Source organism: Phragmites australis, chromosome 19 (genome assembly GCF_958298935.1).
Source record: "Phragmites australis chromosome 19, lpPhrAust1.1, whole genome shotgun sequence".
Classification (NCBI taxonomy): Eukaryota; Viridiplantae; Streptophyta; class Magnoliopsida; order Poales; family Poaceae; genus Phragmites; species Phragmites australis.
The window spans coordinates 2,397,682-2,425,585 of NC_084939.1; the positions used below are offsets into that span (position 1 = coordinate 2,397,682).

At 45.8% G+C, this 27,904-nt stretch overlaps 2 protein-coding genes across 2 annotated transcripts in view; both read left to right on the forward strand.

Moving 5' to 3' along the window:
- The first annotated feature begins 2,058 nt into the window (after positions 1-2,058).
- Positions 2,059-27,904, forward strand: part of LOC133901023 (receptor like protein kinase S.2-like) — a 28,076-nt gene continuing 2,230 nt past the window's right edge. Inside the window, exons 1-11 of the mRNA XM_062342317.1 lie at positions 2,059-2,251; positions 12,668-12,868; positions 13,671-13,803; positions 14,103-14,174; positions 14,309-14,390; positions 23,732-23,921; positions 24,019-24,277; positions 24,375-24,606; positions 24,685-24,835; positions 24,938-25,135; positions 26,905-27,301. Coding sequence (XP_062198301.1) covers positions 23,793-23,921; positions 24,019-24,277; positions 24,375-24,606; positions 24,685-24,835; positions 24,938-25,135; positions 26,905-27,301 — 1,366 coding nt within the window. The 5' untranslated portion in view covers positions 2,059-2,251; positions 12,668-12,868; positions 13,671-13,803; ... (1 more) ...; positions 14,309-14,390; positions 23,732-23,792. The remainder of the gene's footprint in view (positions 2,252-12,667; positions 12,869-13,670; positions 13,804-14,102; positions 14,175-14,308; positions 14,391-23,731; positions 23,922-24,018; positions 24,278-24,374; positions 24,607-24,684; positions 24,836-24,937; positions 25,136-26,904; positions 27,302-27,904) is intronic.
- LOC133901033 (uncharacterized) lies at positions 4,747-6,085 on the forward strand. The gene has a single exon (XM_062342328.1). The coding sequence runs from the start codon at positions 4,820-4,822 to the stop codon at positions 5,150-5,152; it is 333 nt and encodes a 110-aa protein (XP_062198312.1). The 5' UTR covers positions 4,747-4,819; the 3' UTR covers positions 5,153-6,085.

Genomic DNA, 27,904 nt, shown 5'->3' on the forward strand with positions numbered 1-27,904 from the left:
TCCATCCACCCAGATCCACTCAAAACGCACGGGATAGAGATGGAGGGGAGGGAGGCAACTCGGCTTTGAGGCTGCTGCCGTGGCAGCCGGGCGACGAGAGCGGCGCGAGAGAGGGAAGAGGAAGAGGAACAGGAGGCGGGCCGACTTGGCCAGGTGCGGGCGCAGCCGAACCGGCGAGCGCGAGAAAGGCAGCGCGCCTGCCAGGGAGAGAGGCGGCGCGAGAGAGGGAGAAGGAAGAGGAACAGCAGCGGCCGGGGGCTCCTAGGGCGAGAGGGGATAAGGTGGCCCGGAGTGGGCCGGGCCGGTTTGGTCCGGGAGAAAAGAAGAGAGCCGGGCCGGCCCAAAAGGAGAGAGGCCGGCCAGGCCACTCTCTTCCTCTCTCTGTTTTTTTTTTCTTTCTTTTTTTTTTTATATATGCTGTTGTATATATTTGATGCCAAAATATCGTTCTACAGTGTTAGAGACACACAAGTTCATAAAGCTAAAACTACATATAAGTATGAGCAGGGAGAGTAATTTCGTAAGTTTACATGGACTAAAAAGTAAAAAATGGATCATGCCAATCTATGTCTTTTGAAATTTTGTGTGTTGCTGTAGAGTGGCGGAGCTAGAACCAAATCCTAGAGAGGTTGACTTCTTTTTTCTCCTCCCTCACCTCTCCCTCTTCTTCTTCCCCACCTTCCCTTCCTCCCTCATCCACCCCTCTATTTCAGTGGAGCTACAGCTAGTATGGGAACTGGAGCCCCCAGCAACTCCATTGGATCCGTCACTGTTGCTACATGCTCCTCTTTTCGTAGAAATTTAGAAGTCTCGTCCTCCAAATGATCTAGAAAAAGCAGATTCTTTTCTTTCTTTTTTCCTGAAGTGGAAGAATAAACTTTTTTCCTAGTAATGCTGAGGAACAAGCATTAAGAAACAAAAGTGCCGCGGAACGATTAACTTGTGCCGAAAATCGATGAAACTTTTTCAATATTGCAGTGGGGAAAATGCACCTTTGATGCTTACCTTCAGCATTCTTGAAACCCCAGTTGGACAACTCACAATCATCCGGAAAACTGAGCAACACAGTAGTATGCTTGATATGTTGAAAATTTTGTGAAAACTGATTTCGACAGGAGCCTGTACAGAAGTGCTCAAAAACACCTCCTTTTTATATTATACAGTATGGAACCTTGCAGCCATAGGCCATTTTCTGTAGCAGAATATAGGTAGTTAGTGTTGGATGCAAGCAAACTAAGCACAACAATGATTCTAGAATTACTTCAATTTACTTTGCTAACTATTCTGATAACAACATGCAATTAATATTAGTAATCAAGTGACAGTAATAGACAAATAGATAATCCCAACGATTTTTAGTCCCTGGACCCTGGTCATCATGAAAGGTACATTTTGGCAGATTAAACATGAAGAGCGGAGGAGTGTGGACCTATAATTTGTCTATCATCTATTGTCGATTCAAGATCAGGGAATACTTGGCTCAGCAAGAGCAACGTCGCAGGAACAGTGAAGCTGACAGTATCACTTATTTTCTCTAAGAAATATACATACTAGGCACCACTGTTCACTTGCTCCAGTTGTTGTATTAAACAAAAAACTTTTTTGGCATGGTAGCATCCACTTCATCGATATGCTTGAAAGTGCAATCTCATAATTATTGCGTGAACAGTGGTTTCGGTAATTTCCCTGCTTATTAGCTAGTCAATGGGGGAGGAAGCATAGTCTCCTTAAACAACTTTGAGGCTCAAATCCCCATCATTTTAGTTCAACGCCCTATGTTCTCACACACACACACCTAATCCATTCCTTTTTCTAATATTCAACTTGCCTTTCTAACAAAATCGTATGCCAAAAATATAGAAGGACCATGCTATAAGATTTATAAGATCTATTAGCCGGTTATTTAAGTAAGATAAAGCTCAACAGACTTTCGGAGCTCCGAGAGTACGAAGGTATTTGCACCGTTGGATTACAGGTGGACGGCTCGGATTGATTGATCGGAGAATATTTGCAAAAATAGATATGAGCCATTCGTTGCGTGATCCAATCAATAGCCGGGAATAACTGCTTCAGGGAGAGCTCTCAGATAAATTTGACCCATTCTTGCCTCAGACCTCAGTGTTGAGACTGCTCTATCCTCTCCTTTCCCATTCCCCCCAGCTAGGTGTTCATCCGAGGATACACCTGGAAGAAGAGAAAGTTCTAAGAAGCTAGGAGCATCACAGGCTTGAAGATTCTCCCTCTTTTCTTGGTAAGTTATAAGAAGCCACTCTTCCTTGCATGGCATGTGAACATGCAAGTACTACCTGTTTGATTTCTCCTCCTTCGTCGTCTTCATCTTTATCTTAGTTCTTCTTCGAGTATCCGTCTACTTGACTGGATTGCTTGCTCTCCATTAGATAGTGGTAGAGCTAGGATTTGATCGATGTGTGTGTCTGCTGAAAATTTTTGAATCCAATATATAAATATAAATTTTACTGAAAGTATAATATAATAATATTAAATATTCTCAATATCGTAAATTCAACAAATAAGTTTGAAATTTACGAAAGTATAATATAAATAGTCTAAATATGAAATAAAGACTTACATAGATTGATACATATAAGATTGCAATACTTACTTAGAACTCTACTTTATGCTTTCTCATAGTCATGAAGGTCTCAAGTGATATCATCCTCATTTACCTTGCAAAAAATATCAGGCTCAATAAATATAACTAAACATTCATTTAATAACTTGTTGCTCATACTATTTCTCAACTTATTCTTCACTAGACTCAATGCTAAAAATACTCGATGCAGTCAAAATCCTAGAAGGTAGATACACATAACACGTAAGTACGAGGACAAGTTAAGACAGAACACAAAACACCTGATTGCCCGAGCCTTCCAGGGCCTCGGAGACTCAAAAAATGCCAAAAAATATGCTCTGGCTCTAGATTTTAGGGTTAAAATGGGTAATAGGACAAAGTCTAGTTGATTTTTTTCTCGTCGGTCTCGAAATTATTTTTTGTGAAAAAAAGTACGTCAAAATCGGAGTTTCTATACAAAAGTTACACCTATTTTACTAAACACAGCCGAAAAGTCGTGTGCTATATTTAACACTTGTCATCACCATTGGCAGAAGCAATACCAATTTAAAAAACAAGCTCATCTTTTCTCATATCATCAATAAAGTTATCAAGTTAAATTTTAAGTCTTATTAAATCCATGTTTGATATGTCTTTAGATAAAAGTCATTAAGACTAAATACATTGTGTGCATCGTAAGAACCAAATGAATCAAAGGGATTTAAGACCGCATCACATACACAAGACGGGCAGGCAGAGCTTGGAGCTGGCGAGATCACCTGAGTCCTAGGCTACCCGTGGTGCTACCGACGAGGCGATGAGATGGCCGGCAAGGTCGATCAAGTCACAAGCGCAACCAAGCACCGTTCATGGCAAGCGTGCGGCGGCTCAGCGGGCGGTGCCTCGGCTCCAGGATGTGGATGGTCGGATGGCGATTAGAACTATTGGACCGATGGGAGCTTTTGCCCAGCGGGCGTCAAGCGAGCATGCCTTTTTTTTTTTTTTTTTTTTTTTGCTGCCTATTGGGATGAGGCTTTGGGAAATGCAAGGTAGTAACAAAAAAGCTTGAAATTGCAAGGTAGTTCTGGGTTTACTTAGACTACCATTAGAGTGGTTTCTGGTTTTGACTTTGGAGGAGGGTTTCAGCCTCTTATTTGCCTTATGTGGAATGGTTGTGGGGTGTTAGAAATAGCAGCTTGCATTCAATTGTAGTCTATTTAAGGCAATATATAGAGTAAATGAAAGAAATTTTAGACTAAAAAATTATCATAATAACCTTAAATATTATACCTTTAACATCCTCTTAAATACAAGTCAGCTCCAATAACGTTGCATTTGAAAAATATGACATTAAGTAATAAATTTAGATAAACTAAAACTAATATATGTAGAATCTATCTCTTCAAAATTATCGTAGAGTAAAATCTTTAATGGATCCAAACGGGAGCAACAATGAGAGGTCCCGCAATGCTTCAGGGATTCCGTTATATGCTTTGACCTATTCTTAGTTGTAGACGAGCTCGGAGTGTAGAGGTGTGGTCAGCGACTCCCTCGCCTTTGACAGCACCGCCTTGTGAGACGCAGCAAGGACAAGGAACACGTCCGCCACCAGTGAGGCATTGAGAAAAGCAGCCTTCGGTTCCAGCTTCCCCGACTGCATCAAGTCTAGGAGTTCCGGCTGTTGGATTCATCGGTTCCAGCTTCCCCAACTGCATCAAGTCCAAGAGTTCCGGTTGTTGGATTCATCGGAGAAGAGGGAGACGTTGCGGCCTTCGGACACCGGAAAGCTCTTCATGCCACTCACGGCCGACGCGACGAAGAAGCAAGGGTGCGACACCATCCTATGCGCGGCGGATCCGGCGACGCAGAGGACGGTGTTCTCGGGCGGACCCGGCGGCGCAGAGCGTGGGCGAGACTGAGCGGCCATTCCCGGACGCCGAACCCCCATGGTCGATGTCAGTCGCCGTCACCACCTCTGCGCCAACCGCGTCGCCGTGACGAGGTCGTGGTGCAGCGTGTTGTGAAGGAGATCGGCGGCAGCGGCTCCTACCCGATGCTGACGAAGACCAACTATCCCGACTGGTCAACGCTCATGCACGTCATGCTGTAGGCACGGGGCCTGTGGACGGCGGTGAGCGTCGGCACCGACGACTACATCAAGGACAGTATGGCGCTGGAGGCCATCGCCAAGGCCGTCCCGGTGGAGATGATGGGCAACATCGCCAGGAAGGCCAGCGCACAGGTCGCATGGAGGCGATCAAGACGATGCATGTCGGCGTTGAGCGCATCCGCAAGGCGAAGGCGAGCACTCTTCGTCGCAATTTCGACACCCTCAAGTTCCACAACGGAGAGACGGTGGAAGAATTCGGCGTCCGCATCACCGGTATCACAAACCAGCTCGCGGTCCTCGGCAACAGCTACGATGAGGAGGAGGTCGTTCGCAAGTTTCTTCAAGCCCTTCCACCCGGGTACGAGCAGATCGCCATGTCGATCGAAACCTTGCTTGATCTCAGCATGGTGTCAGTGGAGGAGCTGATCGGGCGGCTCAAGGCGGCGGAGGAGCGCCACGGCCTCGCTTAGTCTACGGCTAGACTCAACCTGACCGAGGATGAGCTGATCACGTGCGTGGCTACGCGGCTGCAGCTGTCCGGGGAAGGCTCCAGCGACCATGGGAAGCGCTCGGGCTCTGGACCGCGCATAGGCCAAGGACGCGGGCGCGGCAAGGACGACAGCGGTCGTGGTAGCTTCAAGCCACCCAAGCGTGGCGCAAATGGCAGGAACACTGTCGCCGACGATGAGTGCTGGTACTGTGGCAAGATGGGCCATTGGCCCCTCGAGTGTCGCAAGAAGAAAAGGGACGAGCAAGCCCATGTGGCCCAGGCGGAGGAGGAGAAGGAGCCCACTTTGCTGGTGGTGGTGGTGTCGGTCAATGCTACCTCCCACTCTGCCCCGCCACTACTGAGCTCTACGCTGCCGGCGGGTGGGTCCCCGATCCACCTCGACGAGAAGAAGATGTTTGTTCAGCTCGGAGAGAAGGGCGAGGGCTGGTCCGCGTGTTGGATCCTCGACACGGGAGCGACCAATCACATGACGGGCGTGCGGGTTGCCTTCGCCGAGCTCGACACAGGGATCTGCGGCACCGTCTGATTCGGCAACAGCTCAGTGATCGGCATCGAGGGGCGTGGCATCGTCCTCTTCAAGTGCAAGAATGGCGAGCACCAAGAGCTCACCGGCGTGTACCACATTCCTCGGCTGACTGCAAACATCATTAGTTTGGGCCAGCTCGATGAAGAAAGGTACAAGATCCACATCGAGGATGGGGTCCTCAGGGTCTGGGATCAGCGGCGGCGGTTAATGGCGAAGGTCCAGCGATCACCGAGTCGGCTCTATGTCCTCGACCTCAACATCGACAAGCCGGTGTGCCTGTCCGCGCAAGGCACCTAGGTGGCATGGCAATGGCATGCCTAAGGGTGGCAATTTCCCCCATCGAGTTGGGTCCCCGCGGGTTTCAGACCCGACGGGGGCAGGTTCGGGTGAAAAAAACCCCGCAAAGCTATCGGGTCGTGTCGGGTCGGGGCCTTAACTCGGGTCAGGTTCGGGTTTGGGTCTGTTTTTTCACCCATGGGTGTCACCCGAAACCCCGCCCACCCAACACCCGCGCCCGCCCCGCTCGCCCGCCCCGCCGCGCCCTCCCCGCTTGCCCACCCCGCCCCGACCCGTCGCTGTCACACTTCCGGGTTTCGGGTTGCCCCGTCGGGTTTCGAGTCCCCGTCGGGGCTGGGGGCGGGGGTGGTTTTGTGCCCGATATTGATTTCGGGTTCAGGTCGGGTTTGGCGAGTCGGGTTTTGGGTTTGGGTCTGTTCCAGTAAAACTCGGCGGGGGCAGACCCGTTGCCATCCCTAGGCATGCCAGGTACGGCCATCTTGGCTTTCAGGGGCTGAAGAAGCTGGCGCAAGGGGAGCTGGTACGTGGACTACCGCGGATTGATCACATCGATCAAGTCTACGATAGCTACTTGGCCGGGAAGTAGCGGTGCCACTCATTCCCAGCGACGAGTTCGTTCCACGCCGCGCACTTCCTCGAGCTGGTCCACGCTGACCTCTGCGGGCTGATCACGCCGCAGACACCGAGGGGAAAGCGCCTCTTCCTGCTCACCGTCGACGACAAGAGCCGCTTTATGGGGCTCGTGCTACTTGCCTTCAAGGATGAAGCAGCATCGGACATCACCCGTCTTCAAGCGCAGGCGGAGAAGGAAGCAGGGCGCAAACTCGGCACGCTGCGTACCGATCGTGGCGGCGAATTCACGGACTACTGCGCCGAGCTGGGGATGCAGCGTCATCTCACTGCGCAGTACACGCCTCAGCAGAACGGCGTGGTGGAACGGCGCAACCAGATGGTGCTGGGCATGGCCAGGAGCATGATGAAGGGGATGCGGGTACCTGGCTGGCTTTGGGGGGAGGCAGTCACCACAGCTGTCTTCATCCTGAACCGGGTGCCGACGAAGAGCGTGGACGGGGTGACGCCATTCGAGGCCTGGTATGGCTACAAGCCACTTGTGGATTTATTTCGCGCATTTGGTTGTGTTGCACACGTGAAGGTCACCAGCGGACACCAGTGCAAGCTGGACGACCGCAGTACACCGATGGTGTTCATCGGGTACGAGCCGGGCTCCAAGGCGTACTGGCTCTACAATCCGAACACTGAGCACGTGCACGTGTCGCGTGATGTGGTGTTTGACGAGACACGAGCATGGGATTGGAGCAAGGTGGAGGGGAATGCCGGCATGCCCGACTCAGAGCCCTTCCACATCGAGTTCATGAAGGTGTACACTGCACCCGGCACGCCACCAGAGCGGGTGGTGGTGAACCCGGTCCACGGGGCCGCGACGCCTTCTGTGTCCACGAGGTCGCGCGCGTCGACACCCACGTGCGGGTCGGAGTCGCACACGCAAACGGCGCGCAACGCGTCATCAGAGGCGGTGGAGTTCGCGTCGCCACCAAGCACGGAGCTGGATCTCGACACAGAGCATGACGACGATGCACCACTCCGTTTTTGAATGGTCGACAATATCCTGGGGCCGTCGTCGCCACCAGGCCTAGCGGAGTGCGATGCTCCAGAGGAGCTGCTGCTCGCAGTGGGGAACAAGCCGGCCATGTTCAAGGAGGCGCGTGGCGAGGAGTGCTGGCGCAAGGCCATGATGAAGGAGATGGCCTCGATCGAGGAGAACGGGACCTGAGCTCTCGTGGACCTTCCACCCGGACACCGTGCGATCGGCTTGAAGTGGGTTTTCAAGTTGAAGCGCAACGAGAAGGGCGTCGTCGTCAAGCACAAAGCCCAGTTAGTGGCAAAAGGCTACGTCCAGCAACTGGGGATTGACTTTGACGAAGTTTTTGCACCGGTGGCGAGGATGGAGTCCGTGCGCATTGTCCTAGCCATGGCGGTGTGTGAGAACTGGCTTGTGCATCACATGGATGTCAAATCAGCCTTTCTCAACGGCGAGCTTGGCGAGGAGGTGTACGTTTGGCAGCCGCCCGGCTTCGTCGCTGCAAGGCATGAGGGGAAGGTGCTCAAGCTCAAGAAGGCTTTGTACGGGCTCCGGCAGGCGCCGCGCGCATGGAACGTGAAGCTGGATGGGAGCCTGCGCGAGCTCGGCTTCACCAGGTGTGCCAGCGAGCACAGCCTGTACACACGGGGCGACGCAACGTCGTGTGTGGTGGTGGGTGTCTATGTGGATTACCTCATCATCACAGGCTCAAGCAAGGAGGAGGTCGAGGCGTTCAAGGAAGAGATGCAGTGGCTGTTTTGCATGAGCAATTTAGGCCTCCTCTCCTACTGCCTGAGGATCGAGGTAAAGTAGACGCAGGAGGCCGTGATGCTAAGCCAGGCGGCGTACACAAGGAAGCTGTTGGAGAAGGCGCGTCTGGAGGACTACAACCCCTGCCAGACGCTGATGGAGGTGCGCCTAAAGCTGAAGAAGGAGAGCACCACAATGGAGGTCGATGCCACAATGTACCGCAGCTTGGTTGGTAGCTTGCGATACCTTGTGCACACATGGCCCGACATCACGTTCGTCGTCGGCTACGTGAGCCGGTACATGGAGAATACGAGGGAGGATCACTTGGCGACCGTGAAGCATCTTCTCCGGTACATCTCTGGCACGATAGACTATGGCATTGTCTTCCCCAAGTGCGGCAAAAGGGAGCTCCGGCTGCTGGGTTTCAGCGACAGCGACATGGGGGGGGCGGGACATTGATGACAGGAAGAGCACCACCGGCATCATCTTCTTCCTCGACAACATGCCAATCTCTTGGCAATCTCAGAAGCAAAAAGTAGTGGCACTCTCATCCTGTGAGGTGGAGTACATTGCTGGTGCGGCGGCGACGTGCCAGGCGATATGGCTTGTGCGGATGTTGGGCGATGTGATCGGGGCAGAGCCACAGCCGCCAAGGTTGAAGATGGACAACATGTCCGCTATTACATTGAGCAGGAATCCCGTCCTCCATGATAGAAGCAAGCACATCGACACCAAGTTTCATTTCATTCGTGAGTGCTTGGATGGCGGGAGGATTCAAGTGGACTTCACAAGCTCTCAAGAACAACTTGTTGACGTCCTGACGAAGTCGCTCAGGCGCGTCCGGGTCCATGTCTTAGGGGGAGATTGTTGCATAATCCTAGCACGTTCACGTTCCTAGTATTCTCTATTTTTGGTTACAATAATGTGAGCTCGACCAAGTCTTGGTATTCCTCTATTTTTAAGCAATGATAGAGTTAGAAAATGCTGCAATCTTGCGGCACAAAAACTACCGTGTACACATCGCGTGTGTTGAGTGAGCGAGAGAGTGTGTCTTCATTGTCTCCGACGACAGACGCCGGCGGTGAAGACGACAGAGCTCGGGCGCGTGCAAGTGAGATTCGACGGCGGGCAGATCAAAACCAGTGGCGGCAATGGGTCGAGCTGGCGGCTCGGACTGAATGCGACGATGCAATGGAGAAAGCAAGCGGCCATGGGAGGACTGCGGCGGCGGCGGAACGGCGACGAGAATCCCACGGATCCCGGCAACCGGAGCAGAGCAGCATCGCGTGTGCGGAGAGGAATCCGCGATGGGTGGACAAGTTGGCCGGACGGGGAGCAACGGTGGCCCCTGGTGGATCCGGCCAGGCAGACCTGGTGACCACGGCGATCCAGTGCGGGGAGTTAAGATGGGGCAACCCCGCAGGCAAGGCGACACCGGCGGCGTGGTCCCAGACGAGGGACGTGGTGGCCACCGCTGTGGAGGAGGTGGAGGTGGAGGCGGAGGCGGAGGCAGAGTGCCCAGGAGAAGAGAGAGATCCAATGAACAAAAAGCCAGCAACATGTTAGATGAGGACAAGTTGCGGCTAATGCTGGATATCGAGCCAGCTTCAGCTCATTAACATAATGAGTTGGTTCGATTCGGCTTGTTAAGAAAACGAGCTAAATGTCCTGCTCGGCTTGACTCGTTAGTAGCTCGAGCTAGCTTGTTTAGCTCACGAGCTAGACCAAATCAATATGTCAGAGCTCGTGTACACGCTAGTTTATTCATACATACAAGCTCAATATCAGCAAAAAAAAAAACAATTTAGTAGCAGCACAAATTTAGCAGTAGCATCACCAGGTAGTTCATTCATACATACATCCAAGCACAATTCATATAAGTACTAGGTAGTTCATTCATACATACATATAAGCAAAATTTAGCAGCAACAGGTAGCAGCAGCATCACCACTTCACCAGGTAGCAACGGCATCACCAGGCGGTAGCAGGTAGCAACAACATCAACAGGTAGTTCATTCATACATACATACAAGCACAATTCATACAAGCATCAAGTAGTTCATTGATACATACATACAAGCAAAATTTAGCAGTAGCAGCAGATAGCAGGTAGCAACAGTTGAGCAGCAGTAGCACAATTTGCTTCACCCTCCATCACTATCATTCATTACTAGTTACTTGCCACCACAGATACCAGAAATTGCACGGACTCAACATCATCGGCATCATCTTCTTCCTAAAAAGACAATGTAAAATGAGCATTACATAAACAATCTTACCAAAAAGATATTTGAAAACAAGGCAGGTTTTACAAATAGCCTATTAGTATAGGAATGCATACCACAAACATATGAGGATTCATGTCATTTTTAGAACCTCGTATCTAGCTCAATGCACACACTAAACCCTGGACCATGGTTGGGCTCAAAGAACTCCTATAGTCATTAAGAATTCTACCTTCGGTAGAAAAAGTTGACTCTGATGATACACTGCTAGCTAGAACAGTTAGAATTTCTTCGCCATTTTGGACACAAGAGGAAACCTATGGGCATTCACCTTCCAATAATTAAGTAAGTCAAAATCCTTATCATCTAGGGTCACATTTGCTTCATCTAAATAGATGAGTAACTCTAATTTTGAGCCTTTTGTAGCACTAGCTTGCAAAAAAGACTAAAATAGACAACTGAGGCCAACCAGCTACTTGTATCCTTTGAAGATGAGGATGATTGAGCCCTTCCTATGCTATTGGCAATCGTTTTGTGGCGATAATCCATCTCATACATGTTGTAGAGTCCTTCCAACTCTTTATTGATGTCATCAATCTCGCTTTCAAACTTTGAGGAGTCATACATCTGTGCAAAGCCCCAATTGATATACCTCATTTTGAATCTGGTGTCAAGGATTGTAGCAATAACCATAACATTGTTCCTCTTCTCCCAATACTTATCGAATTTTTCCAACATGGTAGCAGTCATACTCATCAAATGTGCATCTCCATATTGAAGTGCCACTTTCAATGCAATCTTAACATTCACTATATAAGGATAGAAAATATTGGCGGTGGGGTAGGTTGATCCTAAAAATGCAGTGGTTGCACCAGCCATTGTTCCTAATATTGGTTGGATTTTTTTCATACAATTTTCATTTATCTTGTGAAGGTTCCCACTCATACTTGTTTTCCGTAGCAACATAGTAAGTGAATGCATCCTTATACTCTTTAGATTGTTTTTTAAGAGAACTTTATTGCTCATTGATTAAATAAAGGAGTTCATCATAGGAAAGAGAATCTTCATCGGATTCATCATCACTTACATCGCTATCCATACCTTTAGTCATAAGTCACCTATGAGATGACTTGCGCGATGACGACTTGTGTGATGACGACCTTGAGGAACAACTTTTCTGGGAGGGGAGGATGATGAAGCTTTCATCACTTGAGCTTGACTCTTCATCATCGTTCACCCATTTCCCTATGCTAGCAAGTGTTTTGGCTCTTCCTCTTGTCTCCTCTTCTCGATCTTGGTCTTTTTCTCCTTCTTGATGTGATCAATTATGTTGACTAAGTCTTCAATAGAGATAGAATGATCAACCTTAGCATTGATCCTCTTCATATTCTTCTCTAACTCTGAATGTACTCTAGATTAGAAGATTACAATAATCCTATTAGGGGAACTTGGGAAGACAGTGGCTTTACTTAGGGAAAATAGGTGGAGCTTTGCTTTGGCAGAACAAAACACTGCCAAACAGGCAAACACCACCTGCACCCTGCAGAGACGAAATGGAGAGGAAAGTGTGAGAGAAAGTTCACTTGCATGTCATAATCAGAAGTTCTTGGAACAGAGTGGTCACTGGTCAGTGATAGGTATAGGCCAGTAGGGTCATAAGGACTCATCTTTATACAGAAAATTTCACTGGGATTGATTTCTGGACTTGTACGTACATCATATATCTTATTGGAGGAACTTTTCTTTCTGAGAAATGTATCAGAGGAAATTTCTGAGAAGTGCAGAATACAATTGAACTACTGAAGTCCAGTGACCACACTGAGACTCATTTCACCCGTACCAATGTTTTTTTTTCATACAAGCAGTCAAAACGGGACCTTTGCAACATAACCCAATTCTCATCACTGTGCACATAATTTCAACAACCTAAATTTTATGCTGAAGTAGAATCTTGGCATGTTCAGGTATACCATTCCATCTTGCTTCCAGTTGAGGACCGTGTCAGATTTCTTCTCTTGAGTGTTTCTGTTCACCAATTCTTCTCAGATTGCTCTCCTCTTATACGTTTCACATCAGTGATGCAGCTGTCGAGCATCGATCTCGCTTCAAGAGGGTCTCAATTTTGAATCAGGCTAACAGATTCAGAGTACATTCAGCAGCGCTTCAGTTCCTGAAAGCATAACAAACTGAGGATACTTTCAGAAAGCATGGAGCTATTAGCATTTCTGATCATTTTATTGGGATGCCTACAATCTTTTGTAGCTTCTGACTTCCAAGGTAAGGCCTCAACATTTTTGCGAAATCAGATATTCTTCTTTGGCTGGCATTAGATTAGACAATTGCATATTTAAATTGAGAATTTGACTGAATCGACATAGGAGACATGGAAATTATTGTGGTATTGACTAGACTATCTCTACTAAGTACTGACCACATAAGTGTTTGTTAGAGATTTGGCACCCTGTCCATGTCACCAGTTAAATGTTTGAACTAGAAACTCTAGAAGAAAACTGCATAATAGATCCTAAAGCATACTAGTGATGTGCTGCAGATCAACTGCTTGACCCCTTTCAGCATACTACCTTTGAAAAATAGAAAAAGCTCGACCGACTTAGGAGGTATGAGGTGGCATTATAAATAAGAAAAAATAAACATTCAAATTCGTGTCGAAAAGGACTCAAACCTGGATGGTCTAAGCATGCATCCACATTCTCAACCAACTGAGCTAGGCTAAGTTTCCTATCTTTGCAAAATAGTACTATTCATTTTCTTTACTTGAAATGTGTTAGAGATATCTCTCTGTGTAATATCTCCAATCTATAAGGGATTTTTTGCATATTATCACCTGTATATATGTATATATAGTGGCTCAAGGCCTCCAGAGAATACAAATTGCTATTGCTAACAAAATGGACATCTCCAGATTGGCAAAATATTGTACTTTGGCATGCTCTATATAGTTAACTGATCAAGAATCCAAATTGTACGAGTCACTGAATAGATGTCAATAAGACGAATTTCACCACTTTTTTGTTCTCTTGAGTCTACATCAAGGTAAGACTATTTGTTTTGTCCACAGTCGAAGTACTGTACGAAATGAGGATGCAACTCAACGACAATCGTGGTATCCTAAAAGACTGGAAGGATAATCAAATGAGCCCCTGCTATTTGGGTAGTGTTACTTGTAGTCAAGACAACAAAGTTATTGAGATGTAAGTTCAGCCTCTTCATCTTAGATTCTGAGCTATCTGAACTTTGAAATCCATTCCCGTCCAACGCAGCTAGGTTTAACATAATCCACATTCTGGCCTTTAAACATGAGGAAACATTCTGTTCTTAGCTAACTATGTTTGAAGTGATTGAGCCCAACTGTTCATAACAGGAGGAGAGTTTTCGTTTGGATGGAACATTTGCAAGCTCCATTCTATCCTACTTTATTATATAAGTTTGTAATGACATGTACTTGTGTTCACACGACTATTTGCTTAGTTTCTCAGTTCTGAGTTTGCAGAACCTTGAGCTCATCTGGGTTAACAGGAGTCTTGTCGCCCAGCATTGCAAAGTTAACAACTTTACAACAGCTGTAAGTTCAACGATCTATTCTTGTGTGTTCCAACATTTCGTCCTCATAAAAAAGGGTCCAATCATATATAAAATTACTTTCCCGTACAAAATGGATAAATTTGCTGTTCTGATTGCCACATACTATGGTTTCAGGTTATTGGACGGCAACAGCATAACTGGAGGGATTCCTCAGGAGTTCAACATTCTCTATCCTTAAGCATCTAGCCATATACAGGTTATTGGACGGCAACACATGTATTCTTTATTTACATTAAAAAATATAATTTTTATGTAGGTGTTCAACATTCTCTATCCTTAAGCATCTAGCCATAAACACCTCTCCTTAAGCAGCTAGCTATAAACACCAAACATTGTTGATCCCCTGAATCTAAGTATTACTATAAGCAACTGACAGTTCTGTGGGAGGTACGGCTACGTGCACACCGCACCACTTAGGCTTGAGTCTACTTCAGCTTAAACGTTAACGCCTTTTTCTTTCTCTTAATACAAAGAGAGCTAGTATTTATAGGAACTCACTTTAGGTCCCAATTAACGTAGAAATGGCCGCAGTATCCAGTTGACCAAATCTCTTGTTGCACAAACGGCGGTTTCGTGACACAGCTAGCTTTCACCATATTGTGTACTAAGAAACCGGAAGTTGAACCTGGATTAAAAAAACTTCGAATTAAAGAGTTCCACTAGATCATTATATATGGATGGACGACAAAGCCATAAGGTCCAACATATATTTTGTTTTGTTACCGATTCTTCTGCTTTTGTCCATTTGACTTGTGTGCATCATGAGATGCAAGAGGCATGTTTTTTTTCTTTTTTTGGGAGAGAGGGGTGGGGGGGTGGGGGGTGGGGAGCGTGTAAGCATATGTTAGTAAAATAATTAAATCTATATGATTAACAAATCTACTAATATAATTTGTATGTGACAGGCCTTAATACTTTTTGTTCGAATTTAATCTTGACATGGTCATGCGTGTGCCCGTGTCCACTACTGCAAAAGGGCACATCACTTCCGGTTGAAAAACATCTTCACTGCTGGTTTTTCAACTGGCACTCTTTACTCGGTACTGATACTCGACCGATATCAGTGCCGATTGTACACCTGACGCAATTGCCATTTTTAGAGAATAAAAAAAGAAAAATTAGTGGCGGCGGGAGCAGCATCCCGCCGCCGCCACTGCCGCCACAGCACCCCCGCCGCCCTCCACCACCGCGCTCCCCCTGCCCTCCACCGCGCCTCCCCCGCCCTCCATCGCCCTCCACCGCGCCTCCCTCGCCCTTCACCACACTTCTTCCTTACCGCCCTCCACCGCGCCACCTTCCACCGCCATTCTCAAACCCAACACACCAAAAATCAAAAACAAGCATGACATTGCAGCCCATACACAAGCACGACATTGCAGCCCAAAAATCAAAACAAAACCGCTAGATCTGCGGCGTCCAGGGCCTCAACCGCCACACCGGACCGCCTCAACTGTCAGATCTGCGCCGTCCCAGGGTAGATACGGCCGGATCTGGAGGGGAGACCGGTGGGGGAGGTCGGAGGGGAGGCCAGAGAGGAGGCCAGTGGGGTAGGCTGGTGGAGGAGGCTGGATCCGGAGGGGAGGCTAGTGGGTGAGGCTAGTGGAGGAGGCCGGAGAGGAGGCTGGTGGAGACCGAGAGAGAGGAGAGGAGAGACACCGGAGTGGAGGCCGGAGGGGGAGGTCGATGGAGACCGAGAGAGAGGAGATGAGAGAGACCGGACTTGAGAGAGGAGAGGAGAGAGACTGGACAAGAGGATAAGATCGCCCAGAGTTGAGCTGACAGAAAAATCGAGCCACGGACGCGATGTTGCGAGAATTAAATCGATTCAATATAAATTTCGGGTCTGATAACTAGTATTAGTGCTGGTTTTTGCCCGAATGAACGAATGGATGATTGGTTTGCTACCAACCGGCACTTATGACTACTTCTGTAGGAGTGGTCACGAGTATGTATGTGCATGACAGTGTGGTTAGAGATGATAGGTGATTAGCATGCAGCCGTGTTGTGTGCAACAATGCCAGTAGTGGTGCATGCGAGATACTCCGGATAGACTTAATTAGTTGGTTACTGCATGCAACTCAAGGCAAAAGAATAGTTGTTAGTTGTGGTCTAGTGGATGTGTGCCTGTGCGCGTCATGCATGGGACGTGGTGTGCATGTTGGCCGCGTTGTGTGGTTAATGGCGAGAGTTCAGAGTTTATTACGACTGGCGCTATGTGCCGTTACTATCCGATCCTGCAAGGTAGAGGTCAGCCCGATCGATCGCAGACGGAGTCGCCGCTCTGCCTGGCGGTCGACGTTTGGAGCAGTTATCATAAGGGCATCTTCAACCGAACTCTCTTTCATTTCCTACATTATTTTTAGCAAAAAACACTGAAATTACTTCTCCAACCGGTCCTTGTCTGGCTCCCTATTTTTGAGGACCCTACTTTGCATCGCTTTGTTCTCAAATGTAGGGTGCGACTGTCGGCTCCCTATCCCTCAACGACCCCTCCCTGCAACGTTCGGATCACACCCGCTCCTCGTTCCAACAAAATAAGCTTGCTTTTTGCTTCAAAACTCTATTTCTTTTCTCCTATTTCATAAATTCAAAAGATAACTTTATAGAGCTTCTAAAATCACGCCAATTTTTACTAATAAAATAAATAACAAACAACTCATTTTAACCGGTTTCAACTAAAAATATCTTACATGTTTCAAATGAAAATTCCTTAAATTTAACTGCTTTTGTAGCAGGATTGTAACTTCGGTTACCATGCCTGTGACAGGATTGTAGCTATGGTTATACTGGGGCAACAACTTCGGACCGCACATATAGTTATTGAAAAAAGTAGCTATTGGGAAAAAATCGTTAGAAATATAGCCGTTAGAATCAATTTGGTAGTTATATGATAGTGGCAAAATATGAGTGAGTGAAATATAGGGGGTTAAATTTAGAAGGCCGGTTAGAGCGCACAGAGAAATAAAAGGTCAGTCTGAATAGGAAGAATCCCTATATAAAAATATAGAAAGTCAAATATAAGGCACCGCGGTCCATCACTGCCGGTTCCTTACGAGCGGTAGTGATGGAATATCACTGCCGGTTTGTATCAAAGACCAACACTAAAAAGCTATTCGAAAAAACCGACAGTAAAACTTAATTATCACTGCTGACTCTAGCCACGAACCGATAATAATACTATCACTGCCGGCTCGTGGCTAGAGCCGGTAGTGAAACCTTGACTATCACTGCCGGTTGTGGCTAGAACCGGCAGTGATAGTCGTCAAGCATCACTGCCAGTTGGTAGCTAGAGCTGATAGTGATAATTAAAATTTCACTGCCGACTTTAGTCATGAACCAGCATGATTACCGTTTCAAGGCTGGACGTAACAACTAACGGTGATGATGGACTTGATTCGTTAAAGCCTAGCCAATCCCGAGAGCTCTCCCATTCTAGGTTGAGGCTTCTACACAATGCTTGGTGACGTAGCATTTACTCTCTCTTTAAGAGTTGTGCATTGTACATGCCCTAGCCCATAATTCATTATGAGCTGGATGAATAGGAGAAAGCAAGACAATATGTAGTTCCTGGCTGCGTAAAGCTTTTTGAGTGCGTGTGTTATCATCTTCCTTCATGTCTTGTGTCGTGTGCTTTTGTAAGAGACACAAATGAGAGAGTTGGATAGAGGGAAATCAGAGAGTGATTGACACTTTAGAGTATATTAGTGGTAAAAAATAGTTTGACAGCTAGCATACAATCGTAAAAGAGATCTATTTGAGCGCAGAGTAGTAGATAATTAAGGTGCTTATTGCATAGCATTGGTGCTTTTTTTTTTACTTCAACACTTGCTCACTTTATTCAAACCTTGGTTCAGCACAATCGTGAACCACCAAATTGCTTACAAAGTCCAGGAGGGGATCAAGCCATACATTGCAATGATCTGAGTCCCAATTCAAACTACAGCGAGCTAGTTCATGAGCATATATTGTTGGGGGGGTCGTCATCAAGGACCCTTGACGCCTCTGGTCCCGCCAACCTGTGTCTGTGGGCCCCTAGGCTTAGGACCTCTCCGGAGTCGATAGGATCTGGAGTCGCCTCGGAGCCTCAGCTCCGGAGACCCGGGGATCCCCGGAGGCCCTGACCTCCGGAGCCTGGGGGGCATCGTTCCTTCAGAAAGATCAACCAGAGGGGGAGCCGCCGGCTACCCTCTGCCTGCCATGAGAGGACCTGCATTTAATACTGATCTATTCGGCGATCGACCTGACACCCTATACAGAGCGACGTCGCAACAAACGACCAGCTACGGCCACTCTACTATGGTCACTTGATGCCACTGTAGTACCACGGTCAGATGATGTCATCAGGGTAGATTCAGATTTACCTGGGCCTGAGCCATGTATTACGTGGTTAGCCCTAGGTTCTGGTTGTCTAGTAACAGCTTGTATCTCTACCCCCTTGTAGGGGTATGCATGAACCCTTTCCCTCTGTAAGGCACTATAAATATAGACTATGGGCACACGATGGATAGGGGAGTTTAGTTCATTAAAAACACATCTTGGTATTCTTTTTCTCTCTACTTCTCCTCCAAGCTTGAGCCACTCCTGTGAGTTGGCTCTCGCCGCACCTTGTTCGTGGGAAACATATTTTCTTTCACCAATAGCTGGCATCATCCGTGGGGAGAGAATACGTGTAGAAGCACTAGGAGAGGCAAGATGCCAGCAAAGAAGAAGACAACTAGGGCGTCAGCACAAGCGGCTGGCACCGCTGCCACACTTGTGCGGAGGTCCACACGGCAACCACACCAAGCACAAGCTACACTGACACCAGCCCCTCAACAGGGAGAAATGAGGACCCCATGGCCACCGCTGATCTGACCGCGACCCTGGTAGTGACCGATGCTAGGGGGCCCGCTGTTTTAGAGGCTGTTCAGCAGTAGTGCAGTGAGGACCTCGTTGTCCCCCAAGAGGTCGTGGCTGAGGCCACAGTTGTACATGCCACCATAGCCGACTAACTGGCATGCGTGGCGGCCCTTTAGGCTTAGCTGGAGGAACTGTAGGTGGCCCTGCGGGATGCTAGCACAGGCTCCGGGTGCCAGCGAGGGCTTTGGCATCGCAGCTCATTGTCCCCAGGCATTGCCAACGGTCAATCTACAGGCAGTTGAGCCTCGGGCCCATTGGCGCGACGCTTGTAGACCTCGGCTCTCTGCTTCAGGCGGACCTATAGGTTGTGCCCTTCCCGGAGGGGTTCCAGACCCCAAAACTGTCTAAATCTAAAGGCGATTCGGACTCGACTGAGTTCATTCACGCATACGCCCTCGCAATTGAGGCCAGTGGAGGTGGATATGCCATGTAGGACTAAGAACAGCGACTAGAGGGGGGGTGAATAGGTGCCTAAAACTTCTTACGAAATTGATACCTTCTCCTATTCTTGAACCCAACACACCTCAAAACCACATGTGGAAGCAAGAGAGACAAGAACAGATTACAAGACTTACAAAACCAACACTCCTCTTTGATGGATGGGGACTCTAGGTTCCATGTAAGTCCATATCAAGATTCATAGCGCAAGAAAGCAATCAACAAAAAGAAAAACTTCTAAACACAAGAGAACTAGCCACCGAAAAAAGAGTTTCTTCAAGTTGATAGATCCAGAGGGTTGGAATGATTCAGGACCAACTCATATAAGAAGATTAACCCTCTAGCAATAGGAAGAACACCTCTTACAAGACCCAAAAGGAGCAGTCCTCAAGGAAAACACAAATCAACAAGAAAATACGAAACTTGCACCAAAACACAGGAGCCAAAAGCAGGAGACTAGAAGGAGATGAACTGAAGCATATGCAAAAACACTTTCTTCATTAAGCTCAGTGGAATGCCTTGTTTTGGCAGATTGCAAAGTGTTTTTCTCACAAAAGTTATCATCTAAACATAGGCTAAGCACTCCTCTCTCCCTCTCCACTTAACACAAGTGGAAGGCTCTCAAAACTCTCCCTCTCTCACAAAAGTTTCGTCCGAATTTTTCTTCGTCCATCGGATGGCCATGGCGCCATCATGACTTAGCTTTGCCTCTACGCTAGTTTCACGTTGATGCCACGTGTACCCCATCCTTCCACAGTTTTTGAGGCCAAACCGCGAAACCTCCTTACATGCTTCTTGAAGCGTGACTCACTGTCGTTTGGTTTGATCCCAAGCAAGCATCCCGATATCGACGTATGTACTCCGTCTTGCGATCTTGACTACCGGCAAGTCTCTCCCGCTTCCAATCCCTCCGGGTCATCTTGTCACTTGCATTGGCATCCTTTTTGCTTAACTTTGTCAACACACTGTCTTCATCCTTCATTCCATGCTTTGCTTAACCTCCATATGCAAAGCTAGGATCACCCTTGACCCCACTTGGCCTCCTCGATTGTCCGGCACCAAGCACCCCACTTAGCCCCTATCATCCCGTCGTCGGTCGCCAAGTTGCATCTATCACCTGCACAACACAAGACAAGCAAACACATATCTCTAAACCATCTCTAGTTAGTTCCAAGTCGAAATCCTCAGCTTAAGACATATCCCAGAAAAATCATGAACGCTAGATGATCCGGCATCCACACCTCCTGAGCGCCGAACTATCCGGTATGTACTTCTTCTCTGGACCACCCATCTTGCAACCTCTCTGCAAGAAATGCTCCGACGAAGCATCCAACGTTCATTCCTTTGAACGTCGAACCATCTGGCGAGTATAAGTTCACTAGAGCCACTTTGCAACCTCTTTGCAAGAAAAGCTCCGGCGTTCATTTCACTCTATCATCGGACAATCCGGTGTACACTTCAACCTTTGCCTCTGGAATGAAATACTCCGACGTGTACATATGCCCATCGCCGAACCATCCAGCACATGTAAGTCCACCAGAGCCAACTTGCAACCTCTCTGCAAGAAATGCTCTAGCGTTCTTTGTGCCCATCGCCAGACTATCCGACGTGTACTTCAACTTTTTCTTTTGAGTTGAAATGATCTAGCGCGTATTGCATATGAATGCAGTGCCACCATGCGCTGCTTGGGAGGGGGCGACGCTGCCCCAACTCCGGCTCGAGAGGGATGTAGCCCTGCTGCAGCCATCCTTGCAGCCACGCGGACTTCCAGCGATCAGCACCGGTGGCAGCGAGGCGGATTGGAGGAGGAAGAGGGGTGGTGGCGCTAGGGGTCAGGGAGGCCGCCCGAGTCATCCTAGCAGTGACACAGGGGCCTTTGTCCAACAGTAAGAGTTATCTTTGGCGAATTTTACTTTTTGTCTAGACCTATAAATAGAGGGGTAGGGCTATGTGGGGAGGTTGAGCCAGCTATTAGAGAGTTGTGTAGTTGAGTTTTTGGAGAGGGAGAGAGGAGTGCTTAGCCTTTGTATAAGTGAGAGCTTTGAGAGTGAAAAATCTTTGTAATCCACTAAAATAGGACTGATGTCTGCTAGTAATAAAGTTTGTTTTTCTTCATGTGATCATGTTTATCTCCTTCTATTGGCTCCATGCTTTGTTGCAAGTTTTTTCTTTTTGAATGCGATTTTCGTTTTGATTGTTGGGCTGAATTTTCAGCATCCTGTGAAGTCATTCTCCTTGTTGCTGGAGGCATTAAATTCATATGCAAATGCATACAAGTGGGTCTTGAATTCCCGTAACTCTAATCCATCAACTTGGAGGGTTTTTTCTCTTGGTGACCTTCTTTTGTTCTTTGAATTGTCATCTGTTAATTGCAATCGTTTGTGATAATGACTCATGGGATCAGTATCAATGGAACCTAGAGTTCATCAACTCCCATGAGAGCCATGTCCCGGAATTTTCCCTTGAAATTAAGGTTTCTCTCCGTTTTGCTTCTGCTTGTGTTTTGAGATGAGTTGGGAGATTAAATAGGAGAAGGTCATCTGGTCCGAAAGAATTTTGTACGACGTTTATTCACCCCACTGTAGTCGCCGTTCTCAGTCCTACAGTTAAGCTAGCTAACAAGCCACCGACCGATTGGCTACTACAATTGACCTTATAAATTTCTAATGAGAGTGATCTTAATTTTGCAAAATGCATAAGAACTTCTAAGAATATTTGCTAGCTCTAATTGGAAGAATAAGCTCTGAGAGGCATTCTCGGATGATGTGTCATACACTAATTAAACACCTCTTTAGTTAAGAACTTTTGTACATGCCGTGAGTTAGCTATTCTCATCTCTAATGATAGCTGCTATGTCAACTCAAAACAATATATACCATTTACGACCCGCTATAGCAATAATGTTGCATTACATTATTCATATACATGACGCCCCTATTGAATATGTAAACTGCCATCGTTGACACAATTGATTTATATACATATGTACGTCTGCAAATTATCATACCGCTGCAAGATGCAGGAGTGGAAATGGATTTAGTCTGTAACATATATATGTCGATCCGAATAATGCCATGAACTACAAACCTACTTTATTTATAGATTTTAAAATATATATTTTTCATCCAATTGTTCATCACCTCTCTGTCGACTTAACTGCTGCTAGCTGGATGGGGTCTCGTATCATCACTATATATGAAACGTCTCACTCTCTAGATCTCTCTCTCATGCTTTATGCTTCAGTCCCAAACACCCAGTTCAGCCCGCTGCCAAAAGGATATAGAAGACCTCGCTTTGGCTGCGCAAAATCGTCTCTTTTTTTCCTGCCTTAGCTTGCTGGCCGGCCTTCTCCGGGTTAGTCGATCATAATGACAGTTCTTGCTTAGTAATGCATGTGATAAATACATTTGCTAAGAATTCCCCTCCTTCATAAGATTTTTGCTTCCACTTAGTTTTGCTTAATTATCTTTGTTTCAATTTGTGTTCATCATTGAGTTCAATTTTAGGCAGTTAGTTAGAAGTATCTTTAGGAGCCAAGACAAATCCTACTAAAATTAGTGAAATTTAAATTCGCATAACAAACCATACTCTGCAGCCCAATCCAGTAACATCTGTTGATTTTTTTGTTTGGTGTCTTAATTACAATTAGCTAGGGTCTCTCGTTTGTACCCCTTTCCTTCAATTAAGTGTACCAAACACGGAAGGGAATGTGTTGAGCTGATTGTGGTCGAATATATTTGGTCCGGGTTCCAGAAAAGTTATCCAATCAGTGAAGGTTTCAATCCATTTCCTAGATTGGGGGGGGGGGGGGGGGGGAAGCTACACCAGATGCTCATATTCCATTATGGAGCTGGGAGAGGACCCTGTACAAAACATTGGAGTGTGATAAAGTTTTTGTATGGCTACTGGAATGAGATTTTTTACCATCCTTGGGGATACCAATAGTCAATAGATACTACTAGTTATAATTTTGGTACCATGCATGTGCTCTGCTGGAACTGAACTGCTTCCTGCTTTCCAGACATGCCCTAAGCCCCAGCTCTAGTGGGAATCCACGCTAAATAAAACTAGAGCGGGAACATTTATATTTTCAGTTTGTGAACTGATCAATTAGTTCATTTTCAAGCTATAGCTAGCCACAAGATTGTTGCTGTAAAGTTATATGCTTATACACATGCCGTTATCTTCTGTTGATGAAAGGATTTGTGTCCTTATAAAGGGACCCCGAAGCTTGGCCCAATAGGGGACTTAGACCACTGACATGGAGAACGAGTCACAGCATGCAAGTGTGACGCCAAGGGATCTTACATTCAAGCTCTTAGAAGATATTACAAATAAATTCTGTGAGGAGCAGAAAGTTGGTAGTGGTGGGTACGGAGAAGTTTACAAGGTATGATTAATGCTTGGATTTTTATTATTCGAGTGATACCACAACTAACTACAAGAACCTTGTCGTACCATATTTGTTAACAAAGACACTTCAACAGGGTGTACTGCATAACGGAGAAGAGATTGCTGTGAAGAAGCTATATCCGACACAAGGACTTGACGATGCAGGGTTTGAGAAAGAATTTAATAACCTTATGAGGGTCCAGCATCATAACATTATACGGTTAGTTGGATACTGCTACGAAATACGACACACACCTATTGAGGTCAAAGGAAAATACCATTTTGCTCAAATAGAAGAAAGAGCCCTCTGCTTTGAGTATTTGAAGCATGGAAGCCTTGACAAGCATCTTTCCGGTATGATGTGTTGCTAAATCCACTTAGACTAAGTTATGCATGTAATAAAATGATGCCTAAAAGGTCTCAGTAACATTCTTTTTGTTTACCTCTACAGATGAAACATGTGGACTTGATTGGCACATTCGCTACAAAATAATAAAGGGGATTTGCGAAGGTTTGAATTACCTTCATAATGGCTCCAAAGATAATCATATGTACCATCTGGACTTAAAACCTGCTAATATATTGCTGGATGAGAACATGGTGCCCAAAATTGCGGATTTTGGTTTGTCAAGACTGTTTGGTACAACACAAACCCATATCACGAAAAACTTTGCAGGAACACTGTAAGTTGTACCTCATTAGAAATCCAGCTATTTTCATAATTATTTGTAAAAAACATATAATTGTGTTCGATATTGCAGTGGGTATGTTCCACCAGAATACATTAACAAACGCCAGATCTCAAAGAAGTATGATGTATTCAGTTTGGGTGTCATAATAATAAAGATAATGACAGGTCCTTTGGGATACTCTAATAGTGCCGAAATGTCTTCCCAACAGTTTATTGAGCTTGTAAGAAGATTTTTAATTTGCCTTTACCCTGTGAGCAAGTATAGTCAATTTTTTTACTTTGTCATGATAACTTTCTGCTTCATGCATGGGTCCATTTGTAAGGTACATGACAACTGGAAGAACAGGTTGCAAGCAACGTCAAGGCATACATCACAGGAAGCAGATAGCCTAGAAGTGAAGACGTGCATCGAAATGGCGTTAAGATGTGTTGAGCCCGATCCAATGAGAAGACCCACTATATTGGAGGTTGTCGATAAGCTGAATGAGATAGAAACTTTGAAACTGTCACTTGTAAGCCAGGTATGATCACACTCGACCACAGCACCAATGATTTCTCTTTTTTTTCACCTGCAACATGCCCTTTTTTCTTGCTCAAGTTCTGCCTTTCTTCCTATATACTATATGTGGATTTATGTGGAACCAGTAAACTGAATTTAAACTTAATAATGATGGATTGGTAAATTGATAAGTAATTGTAAAATCATTTTTTTGGAATTTTCATATTTATTTGGTTCTTCATGAATCCATATTGCCTATTAGACCCTAAGCAGTTGTAACAATATAATGCATGTTGTAAAAGCTTCCAACCAAATGTAAGGACTGTAGTTACAACTAAAATATACAAACTTATAAAGATTAGATATACAAATATATATACAAATGTAAGGATGCTAGAGGCTGGACGAAGTGGGTTTGGTCGGCTGGGCTTGGTCTGATGGGTTCGGTCGGTTGGTTGGGTTGGGCCGGTGGTATAGGCTATTACGCTACACCTTGGGTGTAAAATAGCACATGTATATATATGTGCATATATATATACACACACGGCATGTCTAAAATGAGCATATGCATAGTTACCATTCACCACTGTACACACACTCAGTTACAATCCAAAAAATAGTTAGTTGCAATCCGACAAGTAGAACAATTACAATCACACGTCCAGAAGTACATAATTGCGATATGAGAAGGTAGAAAGTTACAATCAACGTGTGTGTGTGTATATATATTCTTAGACTAACTAGTTGTAACTCCCTATTTGGCGGATCGTAACTCAAGTAGTTTTGGGATCGTAACTAGGAGTGTGCGCACAGGTGAACTACTGCTGAGCATGCCTGCATAATAGCTACACAGTTTACATACATACATACATACATACATACATACATACATACATACATATGGAAAATACTTTCTACTCTCATGTAGCTACTCCCACCTGATACACCACCTTGAGTATGTTCACATACCCATTTATCGCTTTAAGTAATATTTATATATACGCATTCTAAGATACTGTAAGGCAAAGTACATGAAAAAATTGCAAAGGAACCCATAGTTTTTAGCATATTGTTATAATACATTCGTAGTAACATATAAAAAGGAGTATACCATGTATCCTCACGTACTCAATATATATACCACTAAAGATGATCTAGTATACTCACATATTCTATGTATATAACCTCCGTTGGGCTAGATATATAAAACCCACATTATGAGGTACACACGTGGGAGTAGCTACACATGAGTACTAATTACTAGCTTGTCATATAGTGAATGTTCACCACAAAGTAACTTCAATACTACTTGAATCTAATGGTATAGTTCTTGCAATTTGCCCTCAAATTATTAGTGTAGATAGCCCTTCTTGGATATTCCTGCACTAATGCATAGTTTGTCTGAGAGTTCAACGCATCCCAATATCAACTACCGTCCTACTTCGGTCTCCATTCTCATGCAAAATTTTCTATTGGATCGAACCAATGTACATCATCCAGGTCTACTTTTCTGTTTTCTCATGGTATCACTCAGTTCGTACTCCCTCGTTTGGAGGGAATAAGACCGAAAACCTCCACTATACATTCAGTCCACGCAAAATCTTAGGTATTTTCCCGTTTTTGCAATATAAGTCTAATTTATTGAGTCTCAGACCATGTGCATATCTCTCAAATCTAAGATACAACTTATAAGTAAGATTGGGTTGACCATACATATAAATAAACAGTTGTTGTTACCCAATTAAAGCTCTAGCTGAAAGCACCAGTATTATGTACCCCTCTTCCTTTCAGAGCTCCGACCCTAAAGAGCGTGTTGAGATTAACCCCGTGGAGCTGCGCTTCCCGTTCGAGCTGAACAAGGAGATATCATGCGTGCTTCAGCTGATGAACAAGTCAGATGACTTCATCGCATTCAGTGCAAAGACAAACAAGTCCAAGTATTACACACGGCCAGACAAGGGCATCATGCCGCCATGGTCCAAGCACTACGTTGTCACGACGATGCGAGCACAGGAGCGCTCGCCAATCGACATGCAGTGCAACGACATATTCGTCGTGCAGAGCACTAGTGTCAGCGAGGGGGTCACACCCAGCGACATTACTGAACAGTTATTCGAGAAAATGGTGGGAAAGTTGGTGCATGAAGTGACGTTGCCAATTGTTTATGTCGCATTGCCTCAACCTCCACGCCCATGACCTTAAATAAGGGTAAAAAACACGCATCATCTCTGCAACCACATCAATTTGCGTATACTTTATATATGCTTGCAAACTGTTAATGATGAGTAATTAAATGTGTCTGTGGCATTTTTTTAACACTTTATGTACTTGGTGATACCTATTCCAAACTATCTCTTGGTTTTCATGTTCATTTGGAAAGTAATAATGATTTATGCGTTTGTGTTTGCTCTCCTCCTTATGGATGAGACGTTTTGTTCGGACCGTGCCTTCTTTAATATAATGATACATAGTTCTTTTGTATGTTCAAGAAAAAATATATTTAATTTTGCGTAAATATTATTGGCAGAGGACACACCAACACGAATCTGGTATATGGGGTGTCAACAATCGGAGGGCTTAAACTGTTTTGTACCTCTATATACATTGATACTTCAATATTAATATAGATATAGATACATAAATGATCTTCACCCAACTCACACACACCACGCTGGACACCTGCATGCACCAGCTAATTGACCCCAAAAGCCTAAGCAGATAGGGAAATACAGGTAATTCACTAATACTTGAACACTCCTCATCACGTGAAGGCTCTCTCATGCCTTAAACA